Genomic DNA, 22,256 nt, shown 5'->3' with positions numbered 1-22,256 from the left:
TGCACACAAAGGAAAATTATTTTATTTTGAATTTTTATTATTATTCTTCCGATTAGCCTTCATTACCACTAGTGCACCAGAGCATACTCTCATCACTCCATTTTCTGCAATGATTTTGAACCCTTTTGATTCTAGGGCTCCCACAGAGATGAGATTCTTCTTCAAATCCGGTACATATCGAACATCTGTTAATGTTCTGATCATTCCATCATGGTTCCTTAATCGTATTGAACCAATGCCATATGAGGTAAGAGGGCTGTTATCCGCTGTGTGGATGACTCCATATTCTCCTTCTTGAAATTCCACGAACCAGTCCCTGTTGGGACACATATGATAGCTACAAGCCGAGTCCATCAACCATATGTCTGATGATGTTGATGACTCTGTTGTAACTAATGAGAAGTCTGAATCATCACAATCAGCTACATTTGAATCCATAATGGCCTTTCCATTGTTATGTTTGGCCTTATTCTTCAACTTCGGACAGTCTTTCTTCCAGTGCCCCTTTTCTCGACAAAAGGCACATTCATCTTTGCTGGGTCTGGATCTTGACTTGGATCTTCCCTTCTTTGTCCTCGTTTGATTTTGAGGACGACCCCTCACAAATAGTGCTTCTCCTTCTCCGCCCTTCTGTTTTTCTCGCTTTCTTTGTTCATAGCTGTACAAAGCCGAACAAACTTCTCTGAGAGAAACTTCGTCATTTCCATGGAGTAGAGTAGTTTCAAGGTGCTCGTACTCATCAGGAAGTGACGCCAACAACATCAAGGCCAAGTCACCATCATCATAAGTTGTATCCATATTTTGCAAATCTGTGACCAACTTATTGAAACTGGTGATATGTTCATTCATCGTGGTACCAGGAACATAGGTGAAGTGAAACAGTCTCTTCTTCATGTACAATTTATTTTGACTGTTTTTCTTCAAAAATTTATCCTCCAGTGCTTTCCATAATCTACTTGCAGAAGTTTCCTTTGTGTATGGATATTTCTGCTCTCTAGCAAGGTAGGATCGAATGGTACCGCAAGCAACACGATTGATAATTCTCCAATCTTCTTCTCCAATAGCATCTGGTCTCTTTTCTTCAATAGCAAGATCTAGCCCTTGTTGAAAAAGGACATCTAGAACCTCGTCTTGCCACATCCCAAAATGTCCTGACCCGTCAAAAATTTCTACCACAAATTTCGCATTTGACACAATTCTTGTCATAAGCGAAGATGCCAATGATGACGTATTGTTGACACTTGATGTAGATTTTTCTTGTTTATTGTCTCCCATCTTTGACACGAATATTATTTAATAGCTGGCGACACAAATCAAGATTATTTTCTTTCTGGTGTGGAAGATCAGACTAAGCTGCAACCACAGAGCATACTAAGACAGAACCTTGACACAGTACCAAGATAAATCTTTTCTGATGTGGAAGATCAGACTATGCTGCAACCACAGAGCATACTTAGACATTACCTTGGCTCTGATACCAATTGTTGCGGAAGCCAAATGTATATAGTGTGAATGAGTCACAACTACTATACCAAAAATTATGACAGCCACCAAATAATAAATAAGACAATAAGACAACAATAAAAGAACACTAGAATTTACGAGGTTCGGCCAATATTGCCTACTTCCTCGGACACAACCAATATTTTATTTCACTCTAAAAATACAAGTGAAATAATACTAAAGAGAGAAGATACAAATGTCTTAAGAAGATAAGAAGGCAAATGAGAGGTGTATTTAAATCCTAAACATTAGGCCTCCTTTTATAAGAGAAAAATCCCAACAATTTTTCTCCCCAACCGATGTGGGAGTTTGACAACTTCAACACTAGCCAGTTTTCGGACTGGTCATTAAAAAATAGTCAGCGTTTGCAAAATTATTGAAAATAGCCACTATTTTACCGTAACACGAAAGTTCCAACATAATATATTGGAGATTGGTACACCTGTGTATAACTCCAACACACGGAAAGTTCCAGCATAATATACTGGACATTGGAGCACCTATGTATGAACTTCCAGCATATTGTATATTATACTGGAATATTTTTCGAATTTTGAACAATATTTGCGTTCAGTTTTGTCTTTACATGAAAAATAGCTAAATTTCGATTACTTTTTAAAACTGTGGCTATTTTTCAACTACCACTTGTAAATCTAGCTATTTTTTAATTTCTCCCGGTAATTACCCTTCAAAAGATGCCAAACTAGACTGATATCTTAGAAATTCTCTACATTTTTTCCCGTATAACTTGATTCTTTACGGAAAGTCTATGATGAGCTTATTTTTCCGGTGGAAGCTCTTTTGGTTCTTCCTAGGAGCAGTACAATGATTAATAAGTCACAATTTAAAACGAGTAGTATCATAAGTTTTAAACCAACTAAATGACTGTTCACCTATTTAGATCTTCGGCTTTCCGGGTTAACCATGTAAAGAAAGTTTGTTGAAAATATATTTTGAGGAAAAACAACTTGAATTTCTTACTGAGATATGTAACTTTTCATTTCTATGTTTACACTTTGCACCATATCACTTACTGTTCAATTTATAAACATTATATCACCCACCGAACCTACCAGCAGCATTCCTCTTTCGCCAACCTGAACCACCTCAAGCACTTCACATAAAAGGTGAAAAGGAGTAGAGCTCAGGCTTTTTCACTTTTACAGGTGAAGACAAGTATACATTATGTGTCATTTTTCTTAATCAAGAAAGGCATGAACAGACATATTTCCAGAAACATAAATGATTCTATCTGCATCTAGGGTGAAAAAAATGGTTCTTTCCGATCACAACAAATTATGATAAACAGAGTGAACGATTGCAGAATTCCTTTTTATTACTCTCCAGATAAGAAGTTAATACAATTATACCAAACCAATAGCACATCCTGTAATCTAAACACCATGCAACATATATTCCTGCTAATCGTCTACCAAAAATAGTTAAAACTCAGAGTTCAAGGTCAAAAGGAGCAAAAATAATTGCTATATGAAGAACCTTATACAAGCATTTGTCAAATTCAGGGTTAAAAGGAGTAAAGATAATTGCTAAATGGAAGAACTTGTACCGACATTTGTTGACTTCATTTGGATTTTTTCATTCTCCAAATCTCGTGTCTCCACCCTCCAAATTAACTTAGAGGATGAATAAGAAATGGAGTGAATTGCATGTCTTCCACACGTGGGCACAAATTATCTCACCAGATATCTAACTGCAGCAAATAGTGTATTTACAGACCGAGCCTCTTAGGTCGTAGATAGGTAGTTGAGCCTTTCTTCAAACCAGGCATTGAAACTTGTTGCTGCTCTTTTGCTCTCTTTTCCCTCTCCTTCTCCTTGCTTCCTCTTTCAGCCTCAGCCTGGACCATCCTCAACTTCTCCATTTCTTCCTCCATGGCAGTTTTCTCTTCTTTCTGTTTCTTTTTATGTTCCTGCATTGACGTATCAGAATCTTTCACGGAGAAAAACATTGGGCCCAACTCTGCCAACCAGTGAGGCTCCACAGCCGTCACACACTGCATGTACTCTTTTGTCGTCAAGATCAGCTCATGATAAACCACGTGGTCAGGAGTGTAACCCAATCCATAGAGAGCACTAGTGGGATGCAAGTTACAAGGCATCCCATTCCTGCAATTAACATATTCCCCAACTCCCTTCAGTCTAGCTGCATTGTGGAAGTAGGCAGAACAAATGGCTTTCCTTATAACATCCCAATCAGGACCACAGGAGGTGAGCGGAATTTTAAGTGTCTTGAGGATGTCCAGCAATTGGGATCTTACTTCCCTAGCCTTGCGCAGACCTTTGACCTGTAAAAAGTGGTCGTTACACCAGTCCCCCCTATATTGATTAGCTTTCCATTGCTGGTAAACATTAAGCAGTGTAAGATGATCAGATTCAGGCACAAAAAACTTTTCCCTAGCTGCATCACTTTCCTCTGCCCTATCCTTGGGTCTAAAGAAAACTGAAGGCACTGAAAGCATAGAAACAATTGTCAGAACCTCATTTAAGCATTCTAGCTGTTCTCCCATCAAGAGCATTTTGGCAAGGGGAGGGTCCAATGGGAACTCCACCATTTTCCAGCCAAGGCCCGTTAAATCCCCAACATTGTTAAGTGCACCTAGTACCCACAACTGATACATGGAATTAAGGATGTTATCCTGAGGAGGTGGGTCCATAAAATCAAAATCCAACAGGTTCTGAATTTTGAGAGACTTGAGCAGCAAAACCACATTCCCAAGATTTGTCCGTTGAATTTCTGGCACGGGGCTTGGAAGCATTTCATTCTCATACGCATTCTCAGTGTAAAGCCGGTAACAAGTCCCTGGGCCAGTTCTACCAGCTCGACCAGCACGCTGGTCAGCAGCAGCTCGACTAACAGGAAACACTTGCAGAGCATCCATACCCATTCGTGGATTGTATACCTTCATTTTACCATAGCCTGTATCAACGACGTAGAAAATTCCATCAACAGTCAAGGATGTTTCAGCAATATTGGTAGCAACAATGCATTTGCGAGCCCCATCTTCAGCTTTCTCGAATATTTTTGCTTGCAAATCAGCAGGCAGTTGGGAGTATATAGGAAGAATTAACAGCTTGGGCACTGCTTGCTTTGTTGACGAGGTAAGCTGTTCCATCCGCTCTGAAAGTGCATAACAGGTAGCTTCAATCTCATCCTGACCAGTCATGAAGATGAGTATATCACCTGGTGCACTAGTAATATGGATGGTCATGACTTGTTTAACTGCAGCTTCGACATAGTCTTCACATGGGGTTTTACTATACAGTTTTTGAACAGGAAAGGTTCTTCCAGGTATGTGATATACCGGTACACTGCAATAAAAAAAGACACAGGTTATGTGAAGTGGAAAGGAGATGAAAGCCAATGCAAGCAGTCACCTCGTCCTATTCAATAGAGAACCTACCTCCCAAAGAAGTTGGAGAATTTTTGGGCATTGAGAGTGGCAGAAGTGACGATAAGCTTAAAATCACGTCGCCTAGCCACAACTTTCTTAAGAATGCCAAAAAGGACATCAGTATTAAGTGATCTCTCATGGGCTTCGTCCATAACAATTACACTGCAAAAAAGAGAAATTTTCAATGACTGCACTACATAAAGAAAGCAGAAACTTGATGTTCTAGGAAATCAAATATTAAATGCTTATGAAAGTATTAAAGAGTGAAACAATACCGATATTTTTCAAGATCGGGATCTTTGAGTGTTTCCCTTAGAAGCACACCATCAGTCATGTACTGCACAAGGAAATATATATATATTCAACTACACCAACTTACGAGTGAACCAAGGGCATCTAAAGGAAAAAGAGGGTGATTAGGGGTACACTTCCTTTCCAATTGCATAAATTACAACTAAGAGGTGTGAGCATACTCATATCTCATATGATCAAAAGACCCACCTTGATAACAGTACTTGGCCCAGTGACATCTTCAAAACGAATAGCATATCCAACTTTATCACCAAGCTCAGTTTCCATTTCTTCACTAACTCTTTTTGCAACACTCATGGCTGCCACACGCCTGGGTTGGGTGCACCCAACGATTCCACTAATTGTATAGCCATCTTCATACAGGTACTGCATGCAATTACAGGCAATTACAGACAAAGAGTCAAAGACTGTACAAAAATTTCTAAAGATTCCAATTTAGACTTCAAAAAATAGTTTAGAAAAAAGAAGAAAAAAAAGTCTAAACGAACCTGGGTTAGCTGCGTTGTCTTTCCAGAACCAGTTTCTCCAACAACAACCACTATCTGGTTTTCGCGAACCACCTGTTACCCCAAAGGAAAAGAACCAGAAAAAACATTCTGCAAGTTAAAAAGAATACCTTGGAGAACCAACTCTGTTTTTCATAGGTAAAACAGTTAGTGAATTTATCCCAAGGTAAAGGACATTAATAGACTTTAGAAAGCAGCTTAGCATCTAATTTGTACACACTGCTTCAAGTCCTACCTATGGGTGCTCATGTCAGTTTTACCATTTAACTGATTCTCAATGATGTTCAAAGCAAAAGTTTCTACTTTCTAGGTTTATTAAGCTGGATAACAGGTTCAGTAATTCATCATTCACTAAAATCCCCGGAGTACAAAAATGGGACAATGGGTCAAACCTGCAGTAAATCATCTCGCACAGAGAAGATGGGCAGATATTGCCTTTGCTGTGAAAGTGTTTTTGATTTTGCAAAATCACTAACAGCTTCCCCTGTCTTTACGTGCTGTGAGAATCTAGCTTCTCCCTTAAAATCAACCTCACCATCCTCACCCACTACAGCAGTATCCGCATCAACCTAGCATAAGGTGAAAGGAAATGTCAGATCCATAACTTCTATGACCTAAGAGATACAGGACTAACATAGTATATTCAATTTGATGGCAAACATAAGGTACCTGCTCTGCACTCTTCTCCACACCAAGGATATCTCCGAGTTTTGAGCCAGCAAGCTCCCAGAATCTTTGGCGAGACTTATGCATGTTTTGTTTTTCACGTATTTCCCGAACTAGAGCTGACCCTTTGCGTGAAATTATGGCCATATCTGATGTGGGGTCCTTTATTGGCATTATCGGCTCAGCTTGCTTGGTGAAAACAATTCTCCCATCCAAAAAGGGGGGCTTTGTATCTGTCACAACAAATAGTAAGATATCCAAACAAAAATAGAGCAAATATTTTTGAGAAGCCAGATTGAATTTCTCACTGGGAAGCTTATCATAGAGATGTACCATGAACAAGAAGAATAACTTTCCGTTCCTCCTCATCATCAAACTCCGTCTGCAACTCAGTACCTCTAACAGCTCCAGATCTCAAAAGCTGACGATCTTCCCATTGAGCATTGTCTGCAGTGAGTTGTGATAACCTTTTACTTTGAGCAAGTGACATCTTGCTCCCATCTCTACGAACCTGTTACATGTGGCAAGGGGAAAGGGAAGAAGGTGGCGTCAATGACAGACCATACACGTGTTTGCATGAGTTTTGCAACATATATAACCGATTGTTAACCACACAGTATAGTTAAGTTTGATAGATTACAGAAGCTCTTGATATTATGCTAACCCACGAAGAACAGACTTTCTTTAGCAATCACATCGGGAAAAGTCCAAGAAGCTCTGAATATTATATTCAAATGATGAAAACTTGACTTACAATGTATAAGAACTTAATAGCAATGCTCATTCAGCTAAAAGATGATCACCTATTTTGACATGTATAAGAACTTACTAGCAATGCTCATTCAGCTAAAAGATGATCACCTATTTTGACAAGAGGGAATACTTTTTTTTAATCAGAGAAGCAACAATAGTATTTAGATGATGTCACCAAGGAGGTGCAAAATCAAGAACATCTAGATGTATGAAAAGTAGGCACAACCACAAAGAGAGAAAAATACAGCACTTTCATTTAGTACAAGGTCTTCCATCCCTTTTGTTCAAACGTCTTTGTGACCTCTCAGATGTTTAACACGGGTCTAAAAGAGGAGGATACAAAATACATACTCCCTCCGTTTCAATTTATGTGAACCTATTTCTACTCCGTGCCAAAAAGAATGACCTCTTTCCTTATTTCAAAACAATCTACCTTTATGCAATGATTTATAGCCACACAAAATATATGTGCCTCATTTTACACCACAAGTTCAAAAGTCTTCTCTCTTTACTTAAACTCCGTGTCTAGTCAAATGGCTCACATAAATTGAAATGGAGGGAGTATCTAAAAAGGAGACCTATCTAAATAAAGGATTTCAATCAGAAGGTGGCATAAGGAAAAGCACAACTGAATATAAGCTGATGCAAATTCTCAAACACAATCACAATAGTGATAGAAACATGTTCGCACATCAAAAGGCAATTGGCACCAGAGAATTTTACAAATTCATCTCTGGAAAACAATCACTCTTATTCGCATCATCAGTTATTGATGACAGCGGAATCCAGTGCAGGAAGCATAATCTTCATAGTCTTTCTCAAATACAGCAAGTTATGGCACGTAAGATTGTCATGCAGACAGTGACATGAATTGCCAAGTGTAAGCTAAACTTTAACCAGCAAGCAAGTTTTCTAAACAACTGAAAGCATCAGCCATTCATATCGTTACAACTTCCACGTAACATACATGAGTTTGCTCTAGCACAAACATATAAATGCGAATATATGCCAAAAACATGATTTAAGACTTCTGTATCTCCATACTTACCAGTTTTTTGGCTAATTCCACTTCTTTCTTCTGGAAAGATGCCTCATCACCAAGGAATACTGAGGAACCGTCCCCCTCAAACACTGTACTACCTTCTTCTCGGTCATACCTGTATAACAAAAGTGATTATTGGCTCTATCAAAAATAATAAAACTGATTACTAGAAGCGCAAAAGAACACATAGCAAGCACGTATACTCATACGACTTGCTTCATAATAGTGTAGATATTATAAAATGGAAAGATAATTACCAGGCACGGTCAGAATTATACTCCATCTCTAGACGCATACTTTCAGTAATCTCTTGATTTTGAACTTCAGAGGCACCATTTGTGTCATCTACTCCATCCTAGAAGGAAGTAAAGCATAGGTAAAAAATTTAAACAATGTCACTTATTAAACTGTCAGACAGCACACAGATGGCCTCATATTTAGCAACACAGCAACCTTTATTTTCCTAGTCCCGTCAACCCCCCAAGCCCAAAGGAAGGAAGTAAGAAAGATGGAAGTTTGAGTAGAAAGCACTACCTCGGACAGAAAACTTTTTGTAGAAGACATAACCAAATTGGATTTCCCACCATATCTAGAACTTGAAGATCTTACTGATGACCCAGATGCCCTTATTGGAGTTGGAGAAGGAGCCACACTGTCCCACGGGGAAGCAACCTCTGCAGGTATGAATTTCTCATTAATCATGTGCTGACAAAATTTTGCGACAACGCCAGTGTTAGAATTCACAGCCACCATACCAGCAGAATGAGGAGTACGACCCCCCAGCCATGGAGAAACAAGCCGAGCATCAGGTGAAGCACCAAGGAACATTGGGGAAGGTGAAGGCTCATGACGTCTGCTACTACTATTGGAACGGCTATCACGACGAGGGGTATCTTGCCACTCCCATCTACCATCATCCCATTCAGATCTTCCTGAATGGTTACAAATTTGCCAGTTCAAATGTCAAATGCCTAAAGAAAATGTCACAAAATTACAGCGAGGAGATTCCGTAGTAGATACTTCCGCAGGAGCATAATCTATATCTGGTTAAATACATTACGATATGTTTTGAAAATATCAAGCACCAGCAGGCTGAGAACTAGGTGCACTGTGATGACTTAAATCTTGGTCAGCATATCCGCATGTTGACTGTATCACATGCTACCCACTAAAATTGTTTTAGATTTGAAAAATCAGAACAAAAAATACAAGGCATTGGTAAATGAAAATGTAATGCTTACCAGGTGTCCTCCTAGAGCCTTCATATCTACTTCTTTTTCTTCCGCCATCCCCGTCATATTCTCTTTCATAACCATGTGCTGAATCCCTGTAACGGTGCTCTTCCCTGCTAGTTCTCTCTCCCCTTCTCCCTTCCCTGCTTTCACTTCTGTAATTATCCCTGTATTTACTTCTATCCCTTTCACGGTCAACTGACTCGCGCCTAGTAGTATTCCTAGAGCGTGAACTCCCAGAAGATGCAGCTGGAACCTTGAATAAGACATAAGTCAGTGACACATTATTGTCTTCAAAATACAGCAACGATACATCACAAAACATAATCACTCCATCAAGTTAAGGCGAGAAACTAAAGCATATGATTCAATCTACATGAAATTCACCAAAATACCAGGATACGTGCACTGAGGAATGGGTTTCCAAAAAGTCATACAGAGATTTCAGACGCAGAAATCTCAAGAAATAAGTAGAGAACTCTTAAGGGTACCAAATTATAAAATCCAAGCAGGAGAACCTGACCATGGAATCTACAAGAAATTCACTAAAATAGCAGGACACAAGCACCGAGGAATGGGTTTCCAACAAGTCATACAGACATTTCAGACCCCAAAATCTCAAGAAAGATGTAGAGAACTCTTAAAGGTACCAATTTGTCAAATCCAAGCTGGAGAACCTGACCATTTTTAATGGATACGAGAGGAACGAAAGAAGAGTAAAAGAGTGAAACGAACTTCAAATGACACAGATAAGTAATATTACTGCCACATCTCGCATATAAGACGTTCTGATGAAACCCATGCTGTACTTTCTTAGCGATTGCTTCATCAAAAATAAAGTTTGGTCAGTTGCAACCAGTTACCTTGATTCATTTTGTTATTTCATCATATTGAATGATAAGATGCATGACCTATAAATGTGCATCCATATGTATTATTTATAGATAACCATGCATTCATATAGTTTATTATGCTACTTTGACAATTAAGAGTGATATTTCACTATATTGAAAAGGACAAAATGTATTCAAATTTGCTTCATGACAACGTTGCTGACTGGTCAATCTTAGACCCCAGCTGAGCCAGGTACCAACTCCGCAAAGTTCTTAATTCTGAACGTTACTTCCTTTCGTTTCACTTATTCTTCCCAATGCAATATGCAAAGATAGCAAGCAGTAAGAGAAGAGACTTAAACTACACATAACCCTTCTCCCTATGTTGGTCAAAACACTGAAACACTCGAACACAGAAAAAAGGAAAGGAAACTAGAAACTTCCACGAAAAGAAATTCAAGGTAATATTAGAAAAGCAATTTAACAACATCATGCTCAAGTTATAGAAAATAGAACAGCTTTACATCTTAAAATGGCAATGAGTTATGTCAGAGCAAGGGTACTTATAAGCAATGTACCTCTGTGTCCTCATTCAAGTGAGGCCTCGGGACTGTCTCGGGATCTTCCCATTCATCGGTTACTGTACTACCTAGAAAATAAAGGGTATCAATCGTTGCACACGTAGCAGGAAAGGTAGGTAAAGGAAAACAAAAAATGGAGCAATATCTCTATATGTGAAAGCAATTTAATTAGGTTGGGGAAAAAAGCGATTTAATTAGGTTGGGAAAAAAAGTAATTTGATTAGAAGTTAGGTACTTCCCAAGATCCTTGTCAATGTATCCGCAGAGTAGCAAAGGAGTTTCAAGGTCTCCTACTATGATTGATATTTACCCCCTCGAACTCTTTCATGGAAGGGAAGTATAGTCTGATCATGCCCCAAACATTGACGATGGGATCCACCAATTATGCTGCTCTAATTTATCTAACTACCGCTAAAACATTACAGGCCTTCAATTAGTCAAAAGTCTCAGTTCTTTTTTGGGAGTGATAAGGAAGTCTCAGCTAGGTTCGTTACTTGTTTTAGCTTTGAGTGGAAGGCCCATTTAGCTTACAAAACCGGCTTTGTTTAAGCCCTCACCTCACATTATGTTGGCATAAACACAGTTTGACAAACCTCAGAACAAAAGCTAGATTTTTTTAATAAGTTTTAACGTAATCCTGTTTCAATCTTCTCTTCCTTTTTTTTGAAAAGGTAATATGTTTGTATTGATTAAAAAAGTGATTACACCAGTGGTGAAAACCACCTAATAATTACATTGCAGGACCCCAGAAGAGAAGCCTAAAGTTCTATAGGATTCACAAATGGTCTAAAACATCAAAAATATTCTCACTCTTCTAGGAATTCCTGTTTACACCAAAAGTAGAAGAGCATTAAACAGCTCATCTTCAGTTTTTGTATTGAACTATGGTTGTCCTCAAAGCATCTTTGGTTCCTTTCTTTCCATATTGTCCACCAAATACAAGCTGGGACAATCTTCCATCTCTCCTTCTGACCGGAATGTTCCCCATTTCTTTTCCAACTAGTTAGGACTTCCTTGATATTCCTAGGCATAACCCACCGGATCCCCCTCAGATTGATGAATATCTTCCATAGTTGATCAGTCACATTACAGTGTAAAAAAAGATGGTTGACTGTCTCCCCCTGAGCTTCACACAGGTGACATCTGGACCCCAACCTCTCTTGATAAGATTATCTTGTGTCAGGACTGCTTCTCTTGCTAATAACCAAGTAAAACATGCAACTTTGTAGGGAATTCTTACTTTCCAGATCATCTTCCATGGCCAACATCCAATCTGATTGTTAGACTGATTAAGAGCTTTGTATGCAGATCTGACAGTAAACTTATCTTCTTTTCCCCCATTCCAATGCATCTTATCCTCAGAATATGAAGTCCCTTTGAATTGTTCTAAGGTGCTATAAAATTCTAAAATCCTTTGAATTTCCCAATCATTTAGGAGTCTTCTGAAGGTGTTAAATAACATCAGCTACCAACTAATTCCCAAATTCCCCTACCACCCCTGCCTCGAGACCCAAACACCTAAAGTTATTTCAGGTTTACCTTTACCTTATGTTAGAAGAATTACTAAATCTGATCATATAAATCAGGGTTTGCATCCTAAAAAACGAAATTGTCCAGGTGATACTTTTCCACTACTCCCTGTTTTGTCAAATCAAAGAACCTATAGCAGAACCAAATGGGAACAAACAATAACTACTAAAGATAAGGAAACAATCTATGTTCAAAAACACTCCCCTCCCCCTAAAAACCAGACAAAACGAAACAAAAAAAAAAGAAGCTGTTTTGTTAGTTTAGCATTGACGTTACAAAGACACTCAGAAATGCTATTTAACGTTAACAAAAAGTTGGAAAAGGAAACCACAAACGAACAGGATGACATATTTCTAACAAGAAGGAAAAGAAAGCAAGTAATTATTAGTCACAACTCAAACGATGTCACTGGATGTATCAAATGATTTGGCAAATTTCGAATGAGAGGAATGAGGGATTCTTCCCGAATAAAGAGAGGGACACTAGATGTATTTAAAGGTATTTAGTGTTTCTATGTTTTTCATGCAAGGAATATATTATCTACATATGATTGGGGTAATTTGATCAATGAATGGGGTTGAGCCAGTCCCTACTTTGTAAATACTTGACACCGTTTTGATGTGTTATTACTGAAACTTATCGTAACTTACCAAAGTAAAAACAAATTCAATGATTTTAAATCAGTGAAATCAATTTCATGTGGAGCACACAAAACCCTAGAGGCTAGAATGCCTAAAAATAAAAAATAACTATCCCATCGCTAGCAACACGACATTTTATTGGATACAAAAGAAAGAAAACTCAGAAAGATCATTCAAAATATTATCTACGAAATGCACTTTTGGTTGTGATACTCTAATATTCTAGTCCCCTGTCATCCAAAAGAGAGCACAAGATCTTTGATTTTTTTTCCTACAAGTAAGATTTTATTTAGGGAAGCAGTACCAAACAAGTGCTGAATTGTAGTAGTATGACTAATAGAGTCTTCAATACTTTTTATTCAGCATTTCTGGTTCAATGGCAATGAAGGTGGTTTGAAATTATAAATGTCTTTTACTTTCACCATTGGCTTCCTCTAGAAACAGAGAGAGAAGGAAAACTTTCCTCTCTGCAAAGGTTATCTCTATCTATCTTTTAGCACAATGTTATTCATTTTTTCAATTAAAGAATTATTGCGTGCTTAATTTATTCAAAGTAATAAACCTTAGATCTGGGTCCAGTTAAGCCCATACGAAGTACAGGTGCTATTATTGTCATAAAATTCATATTGAGTTACAATGTAGCAGCAGAGACCATAGCAAAAGCAATCACAATGTTGGAGTTGATTATAATAATAAATCCTCGGATGTGAAAAGAAAAAAGAGTTAGAGCTGGTACCTGAAACATATGCCTCACTAGCACAGGATTCACGATACCTCCTCTGTACATTATTCCGTGAAACATTAGATGCACTACTTCCCAACTCATCAATTCCAGAGGCAGCAGATGCCTCCTCGTCCTCATCTAAAGATGACACAACTGAAGCAAGTTTCTCCCTTGGAACTTTAAATCTACTCTCCACGGTACCCCCTCCCTTTTTAGCAATCGCCAAGGCATCAAGCCCTATCCAATAGTAAGAAGTTGATTAAGATGTAAATCACAAGAAGATTTCATGTTATCACATCTTACCACTTAACAAGAAAAGAACATAGTCAAAGCTGATAACTCAACAAGGCAACGGATCTAATACATGTACCAATAGTCGAAAACACATAAGAGCTGAAAAGAAGAAGATGAAACTATTACAAATAAAATGTAATGTTCTTATACTACTCTTTTTGGAAAGACATCTTGAGTACATATATGTTTATGGGGTCACCTAACAAAGAGAGGAATTTGGATAGACCAAAATAATATTTTTTTTAAAAGTTTCTCATGGATGAGCCTAAATGAAGTGACATATTCAGTGAGGATTCATATAGCCGACCTAACTTGTTTGGGACTGAGGTGCAGTTGTTGTTGTTGTTGTTGTTGTCATGGAAAAGCATACATCTCAGAAGAAGAAACGTGTATCTATTTTATAAGCCAGCAACAAAAGAAAGTCTATTATAAAGCTTTTAATATACTATGAAAATATTCAATGTAGGAAGCAAGCTATATAAAGGTCACATTTTGTGAAGGAATCCAACATACAAATGAAGGAAATCTGCAAATTAACATATGTGTAGGGTGAGGGACCCCAACAATCTAAAGCTTTGAAAACCTAAGCGAAAAACAAAATATGTAGATATGTAGAACTATACAAAGCTAAGAAAGCGTGAAAGGATGTTGTATATCACAATCAGGATACATGAGGTGTCACGAGGTGAACCTTATTTCCTACTTCTTTCTTGTTATTTCAGTGTGAAATTTTGATTCATTTTTTCCCCCAAAATTAGTAAGGTCATTCTATACCCTTTATATACAGGTTTGTCACATTTTGGCCGTTTCCCTTTTCACCTGCCAAGACAAGTAACAAATTTATTGAAAAGCAAATTTATCATTGACAGATAGCTGGAGAGGATGATAATCTAAGGTCATACAATAGTATGGATCATATTTCCTTGTTAGTTTGCAGATGGTCCTTCCATTTGTTAGAAAAAGTAAGGAAGGGGATGGTATGCCTACATACTAGTTAGGACATAGGAGTCATATCCAAGTTAAGTTTGTGTGTTTACTCATATATCTTTCAGAAGGTGGCATTACCAATCATCAAATGGATAATCATTTTCAGCTTTCAGAATACATAAGTCCAGTAAAAGTAAACAACTAAATCTGGATACAGTTGAGCCAAATCAACCTTGCTGTCATATAAAACTCCAATTGCTGTGACGTTGAACTATACAACATACAGAAACTATGCCTTATTTGCATTACATATAAACGACTTTTATTTTAGATAAAATGGAACCAAATAAAGTGCCAAAACCGCAAAATACATTCACAAATATGACCTAAATATTGAAGAGATGAAAATATGGGTCAATCAAATCATACCTAGAAGAGATTTCCGCTCCGAAGGTTTGAAAACTACTCTATCCTTCCCAGGAACGAAAAGACCCCCACCACTCGTCTTATCAGGTTCCAATGTCGTCGTTGTCTTATCCAAATCAATTGGTCCAACATCTCCTTGCTTTTGGGAGAAAAAAATAAGAGAGATTAATAATATAATGAATTTTTGTCCCTTGAAAAAAATTCAAACAATTTAAGGATAACATCGATGTGGTAGAAACAAACTATTCAAAGAATTATCTTCCTTATATTTAGAATCATTGTAGGTTTCTCAGAGTAGACACTCACCTGCATGTTCCTTTGAGGAGCTCTAGCAACTCTTAACCAATTAAACCTGCACTACTGCAAACCAATCAGAAAAACACATCAAATGGGATGCAAGCTTATCCATATACTAGAAAGATGATGCCCGCATTATGTGATTTTTTTTTCAATTGTGGTTGTAATAGTAGACATGGTGCGACGTATTGAAATCAAATTAGAGAACATATCTATTCAACATGTATAAGGTCTATTTTTTAGTATAATTTCACAGGAAAACAATAAGAACAATGTCCTTTCGAAAACCTATCTAAGAGAACCAGTAACGACATTTTTCAACTTGGCAAATGTTTGTTGCAGAACTCCATAGCTAGTCAAAACTTATTGTTATTAAGCCGTCCAGTCCTGTAAATTATATTTTGTACCCCATTGTCTGGACCACTTCACTTTTCTTCCTCGACAGAATGCTTGGATGTGCTACTGCAACATATGGCTTAAATAGAACTACAATCTAACATTTTTAAGTCTTTCCTATAAAAAATATAAATAGTGAATGATTCAATACCAACGTAAAAAATATGTAAACAGTTAGAAAACCTTTAAGACCAGCTCAGTTGTCTGCAAGTTTCGCAATGTAATCCCAGCAAAGATCAACTATCTCTTTCCCAATTGTACAGTGTATGTGGCTTGAATTATTCTTATCCCATCTAAAGCATGATTTGCTGAAAGGATCCAAAAAGAGGGAAAGCAACCCTTTCATATGATGCTTCTTCAAGACCACAAAAAAGAGTACTCTACAGAAAGCAAACAGAAATGTAGATGTATCTTCCAAGTTTTAGGCATGTTAGAGTGGAGGCTATCTTTATCATTGGATCAAAAATAAAGTTAAGTTCACACTATTACAAGAAAAGGAAAAATTAATTTATCCTCAATCACTTACATCAAAACATATTATTGTGGATACACATAGGAGAAGGAAAGAGATGAAACAATCTGGACCACTTAAACTTACTACTAACTGTTGCATGCTGCCATGCTCCTGAAACCAAAATAAAGCAAGGGGCAAAAAGAAACAGACAAAAAACTGAAGGGGGAGAGAGAATAAACTTAGAGGGTGTTTGGCTAAGTTTATAAGCTGGTCAAACTGGCTTATAAGCACTTTTTGGCTTATCTACGCGTTTGGTAAAATTAAAAGTGCTTGTAATTTAAGTGCTTATAAGCCAAAAATAAACCAAAAGTCATAAGTTGGTCTCCCCCAACTTATCAAATTTCAGCTTATAAGCACTTTAGGTTTGACCAAAATATTTAATATTTTATCCCTAAAATACTTTTTTTTAAAACAAAACACTTCGTATACCCAGTTCTTCGGCTGCTTATTATTAATTTCAGCATTTTTATCCAAACACGTAACTGCTTATTTTTTAAATCAGCTTCAGCACTTAAAAGTGCTTTTCAGCACCTAATGCTTATCAGATACTCTAAATCAGCTAAGCCAAACGGGCTCTTAATGTTTTCTCAAGTAACTTATTATCTATTAATCACTTAAAAGTAACTTCAATATGATTGAGACTCTGTTGACACGTCTTGTAATTGATTAGGTTTGTTATATTCCTCTTACTACTTCCTCACGCAAATTCCCCACTAAACCATAGAGGTCAACGGCAAGCCTAAACTACTTTTTTCTTTGACCTCGTTCGAACTCCTTCAAGATGCTAGTTTTTGCTACATAATTCACCAGTGCACAGTGAAGCCTTGGCATGACATATGTAGAACATGAAGATGCACATTTGACTCAATAAAAATGGAAAAAAAGAGTTCTAGGCAAACACAACAGGAAAGGAGTTAAGGGTAATATGGTACTCAAAACGATAATTGGTATATAATCATTTTCCTTGTATACTTTTCCTCGGATGGTTTTGTTGATATAATTGCTTTTACGAACAAAATAAAAACCAAGCAGTTACAAATTTATAAGATCAAAAGTCGAACAACAACTCGTCTAGATACGTATAAATAAAAATAAAAAGTAGAAATCAGTGAAAAGAACAAGTTACTGCATATAATAATATGAATGACATACTCACAAGCGAAGAAGAATATTGCAATAGTTGCAAGTACCAAGGTTTAAGGATATAAAATTGTGAAAAGTAGATATCTGAAAAACATGGTACAACATTGGCATCGCCTAATGTTCTTCATTTTCCCCATCGGCAGAGGATATGTTTTAACATTTAGAGAGAACTCATAAAGTTAGTTCTAATCATATCATAAAAAAACAATTCCAAATCAACCCAACACAAATATGTTATTCTCATCAGTCGTCTAAAAATCAGGTTGCATCTATTGCTTCTATAGAACATCTAGGCACTTCAAGCGAAGGTTTTATTGGAAAGTTAATGTCGATAAATTAGGAACTTAAGTTAGTTTATATAGTTGGAATACTACATTTAGAAGCTGTATTTCAGTTTTTTTTCTTCTTCATATCTCAAGTCACATGTAAGCATTACCCATAAGTAAATAGTTTGTACATAACAGAATAAGAATCCGTAACCTAAGATCTTCCAAGCACAACAAATAAATTATAGATATTTCATCCTTACAACCATCCAAAGAGCAATACCCATGTTCGTTCTATCCAATTGTATAATAGACAAAACTTATTTGTCCAATTACGTATTGCTTCCAGTATGAATACGACCTACTGATGAAAAATAAAAGGGGGCGATTTGGACTAAATCAGAACTTTAACCAAGTTCATCACTGGAATAGTATTGTATAATTTTTCTCTTTACAAATATTCAAGTCAAAATCTGTATAAAAACAAAAGCAGTTGCGAGAAGCAGCCAACAGAGAAGAAATAGCAGAAAGAATAGAAGGGAGAAAAAGGGGGAAACAACCAACTAAGAACAAATGAGAAAGGTAAATTAGCACATACTCTTGAGCAAATATTTTTCTCTTGTGGGTGAATATGAAATTTGAGTTAGATTTCCTTTCTGAAACGAAAATTGAATCACTTGCTGAGATTTAAGTTAGTGCTATGCATGAATCAGAATCTCATAGAGTTCTTGAAGTAGCCATTACTTTCAGGATTAAATTTCACACCCCAAAAGCTTTCAGATCCGTATTCATCAACGGCTAAAAAAATGCACCTGTGCAACATGCAGATGCAGTAGTTCAAAAAACCAAATTACTGATATGAATGACCACCAAAAAAAATCATGAGAACTAACAGAATTTCACCAAAAGAAGAGGAAATGGATAACATCCAGCAAGCTTTGATTAGAAATAAAGTCTAATTAAGAAAGAAAACTTGTAGAAGACAAAAGGCAAAAGTCTAATTTTAATCGAAAAAGGACAAAAAAGGTACCTCAGAATAACCACTATGTAAATCTAGAAAGAATGTCTTTTGAAAAAATGAATAAAAAGAGACACTGAGTGAGAGAAGAAGGAAGCAAAAGAAGAAAATAACAGTTTATGGGGAAAATTAAAGTACCTTAGGATGAAGACGAAAGCAGATCCAAGAGACGATTTAATGAAATCAAAGACATTCAGGAAGAGTAGAAGAAAATGGTTAAAGGGTTCGGCAATGAAGAATCAAGAAACGGGCAGAAAAAGCAATACACATGTCTGTAGAAGAGGTTAAAAAGATTCAATGAGAGATAGCCAAGTTAACATTATAAACTACACTACTTTTGGTACAAGCGTTTTTTGCTGTGTTCCGTACCTCTTGACCATTTATATATAGTACTCCCTCCGTTCCAATTTACGTGAACCTGTTTGACTGGATACGTAGTTTAAGAAAAAATGAAGACTTTTAGAATTTGTGGTCCTAAACAAGTCAAAAAGGGACTCAGAGTATTTGTGTGGTTATAAAAGCTTCTCATAAAGGTAGAATTGTAAGTTTAAGCTAAATTGTTACCAAATTTAGAAAGGAGTTATTCTTTTTGGAACGGACCAAAAAGTAAATAGGTTCACATAAATTGGAACAGAGGGAGTAGTAAAGTTCAAGAAAACTTAAGCCAGATATTTAATAATTATTTTTCTTCATACACTTTTTATTCTTTGAATGTATACCAAAAAAAGGTTATTTAGTGACTCCCTTCAAATATCTTGGGAGTCTCTTTTTGTAAACTAGTTATGTTACATAGATCATTTACCGTGTCAAAAAGTCATGTATAGGTACTTTGTTCAGATTCTTCAAAGTACCCCAAAAATTAGCAAAAAGAAAAGTACACATATCACTGTTAGATACTACTCAATGTAATATAGTAACTATTCATCTTTGTAGCTGAATAATTACTCTAATAATAAAATTTATGACTCTCATAAAAGAGCTGAAAACTCACAACAAAGTCATAAGAATTTCATATTTTATTGGCACCTATACTTATGGGAGGTAGCAGTGTAATTGTCTATTTGTGACGCAAGCTGGCCGGGACACACCATTGTAAAAAAGTCATATTTGTGGCTTTTCTTTTCTCTTTTTTCCTCCTTCTAAGAGAAATATATGTAGAAAAGATTACTACTTTCCGGAAGACAAAAAATTACTTTGCAGTCATTGTCACGAGAAAGCAAAAAGCAGAGCATATTAGATTGTAATATTCTCAAGATAGTGTCAAATTTATGGAGTTCATGGTTCATTTATGCAGTGAGAGCAAACACACAGAACATTACAACCCATTTTTCACAGTTTCTGTAATTGACAATTAAAAGTCGTCACTGAGAGAGTAGTAGGAAATATAAAGACAGATGAAAAGGGGAACTTACAACTCAGATTTCGCCGGAGGAAGAAATGGAGAGCAACAACGGTGGCTCTAGGGTAAGCACTACTGTATTATAATATAACAGTAAGTCAGTAAGAAAACCATAATGCAAACAAAACCAGAAAACTTTCTAAGATAACAGTTAAACTAAAATCATATTAATCACAGCAGAAATATATCAATGAAATACAGAAAATCGTAGCCTTTTGGAAATTTTCATGATTAAGTTCCTCAATGTACATCCGCACGCTCCTCAACAAATTAAATCGATTTCACAGAAAGTGGAAAAGGAAAAGAAAAAGAAAAAGTACCTATTTAAACTTATGGTAAATACAGAGATAATGCAAAAAGATAACAAAGATTGGATTCTTATGGTAAAAATTAGAGTTCAGTTGATAACCCAATTCACAAGTATGTTTCATTGGCAATCTTGCTTAAATATATGAACTTCATCTCAAGAACAGAAAATCAAAAACCCAGATAATAAATACAGATATAATGCAAAAAAGATAACAAAGATTGAATTTTCATGGTAAAAATTAGATTTCAGTTGATAACCCACTTCACAGGTATATTTCATTGGCAATCTTGCTTAAATTTATGAATTCCATCTCAAGAACAAAAAAGTCAAAAAACCAGATTAATAAATGCAGATATAATGTAAAAAAGATACCAAAGATTGAATTTTTATGACAAAATTACCGGTCAGTTGATAACCCAATTCACAATTATGTGGCTTGGCATTAGAGGAATTGTGAGAAGAATAGAGAGAAAGTGAAAAGACAAAAAGGGGAGGAACTTACAAGTTGAGTCCACAAAAAGAAAGAGCTACGGTAAGGGTTAGAGTAACACACGCCTTCTATTTATATTTCTTCGAAAAGCTAGTAACAAAAGCTCGCAGCTGTGGAGGAACGAGGAAGAAGAAAAGCCAAAAAGGTTTATTTGGGAGAAAATCTGACACAGAGGATTTGTTACTAGTTTGTCACTTTGTTGCTCCTATTTGGTTTGGGGTAGAAGTCGGTGTATTCCGACCCGTTCACCGACTATGGTCTTCGCGAGTCGGACTCTCCAGATTCGTTTTCTAATTTTCGAGGAAAAGACTCAAAAGATCCGTATCTTTCGTGGTAGGTTTATTATTGTGCTTTAAATATACCGAAAATGGCCAAATATATCTCTGTACTATTTAAAATAGTTTAGATATATCTTTCTTTGAGTATCCGTTCAATTATACCCCTACCGTAATACTATTATACTAATTTGCCCCTAATTTAGACGGCGGGACACGTGGCAAGCTAAGAAAGAAATAACCCATCCCCAATTTAATACCGAAAACCCACCCCTTAATACCCGACCCGTTCAAATCATGGACAAGTGGACATAGCAGATGCAACGAGCCTAAGGACCATATCTCTTTTCATATCTTTTATTTCTTCGTCAAACCCACTTCGGCGACTACTATAGCCTCGCCGGAAAAAACTCCCGTCTACAGGACATCAATGGTGATAGAGTAAATACGAACCAGCCAACAAAAGAAGAAAAAAACTGACTAATTCATTTTCTTAAAGTGGGACGTTTCGGCCAAATAACACCTGAGATTTTCTCAAATCTTACCTGATTAAACACTTTTAGTAGCACACTTCTTGATGTAATTCCAAGGATGAGGAAAAGAAAGAAATAGAAAAGAAAAAAAATCGGCATAAGGCGATAGTTTCTGATGACATCACATGAAGCTTGAAGCTGGGGAAGGGCATAGTTAATGGTAGAAAATAAAGTTATCGAAAGAAGGAATTTCTTCCATTTCAACTTATTACTGCTAATCTCCAAATGGTGTT

The 22,256-nt window shown here is 36.6% G+C and overlaps 1 protein-coding gene across 11 annotated transcripts; it reads right to left on the bottom strand.

The window, feature by feature from the left end:
* Positions 1-2,819: 2,819 nt before the first annotated feature.
* LOC104217996 (pre-mRNA-splicing factor ATP-dependent RNA helicase DEAH7) lies at positions 2,820-21,441 on the bottom strand. 11 transcript variants are annotated; one of them, XM_070165526.1, is made up of 22 exons: positions 21,228-21,441; positions 20,429-20,490; positions 19,386-19,442; positions 18,597-18,810; positions 16,259-16,383; positions 15,689-15,742; positions 15,386-15,521; positions 13,748-13,972; positions 10,838-10,908; positions 9,436-9,682; positions 8,950-9,126; positions 8,729-8,868; positions 8,452-8,549; positions 8,201-8,309; positions 6,733-6,910; positions 6,403-6,632; positions 6,126-6,302; positions 5,716-5,787; positions 5,417-5,593; positions 5,191-5,252; positions 4,925-5,077; positions 2,820-4,832 (listed from the first exon to the last, which is right to left on the bottom strand). In XM_070165526.1, the coding sequence occupies exons 6-22, from the start codon at positions 15,692-15,694 to the stop codon at positions 3,233-3,235; spliced, it is 3,858 nt and encodes a 1,285-aa protein (XP_070021627.1). In that variant the 5' UTR covers positions 15,695-15,742; positions 16,259-16,383; positions 18,597-18,810; positions 19,386-19,442; positions 20,429-20,490; positions 21,228-21,441; the 3' UTR covers positions 2,820-3,232. The 11 variants fall into 11 exon arrangements, with proteins under 11 accessions (XP_070021627.1, XP_009766677.1, XP_009766684.1 ...); XM_009768375.2 differs by lacking the exon at positions 19,386-19,442 and having other exon boundaries at positions 18,597-18,654; positions 18,743-18,810; XM_009768382.2 differs by lacking the exon at positions 19,386-19,442 and having other exon boundaries at positions 15,689-15,734.
* Positions 21,442-22,256: the final 815 nt, after the last annotated feature.

Source organism: Nicotiana sylvestris, chromosome 12, assembly GCF_000393655.2.
Source record: "Nicotiana sylvestris chromosome 12, ASM39365v2, whole genome shotgun sequence".
NCBI classification, from domain to species: domain Eukaryota; kingdom Viridiplantae; phylum Streptophyta; class Magnoliopsida; order Solanales; family Solanaceae; genus Nicotiana; species Nicotiana sylvestris.
This window is presented reverse-complemented; position numbering and strand designations above follow the sequence as displayed.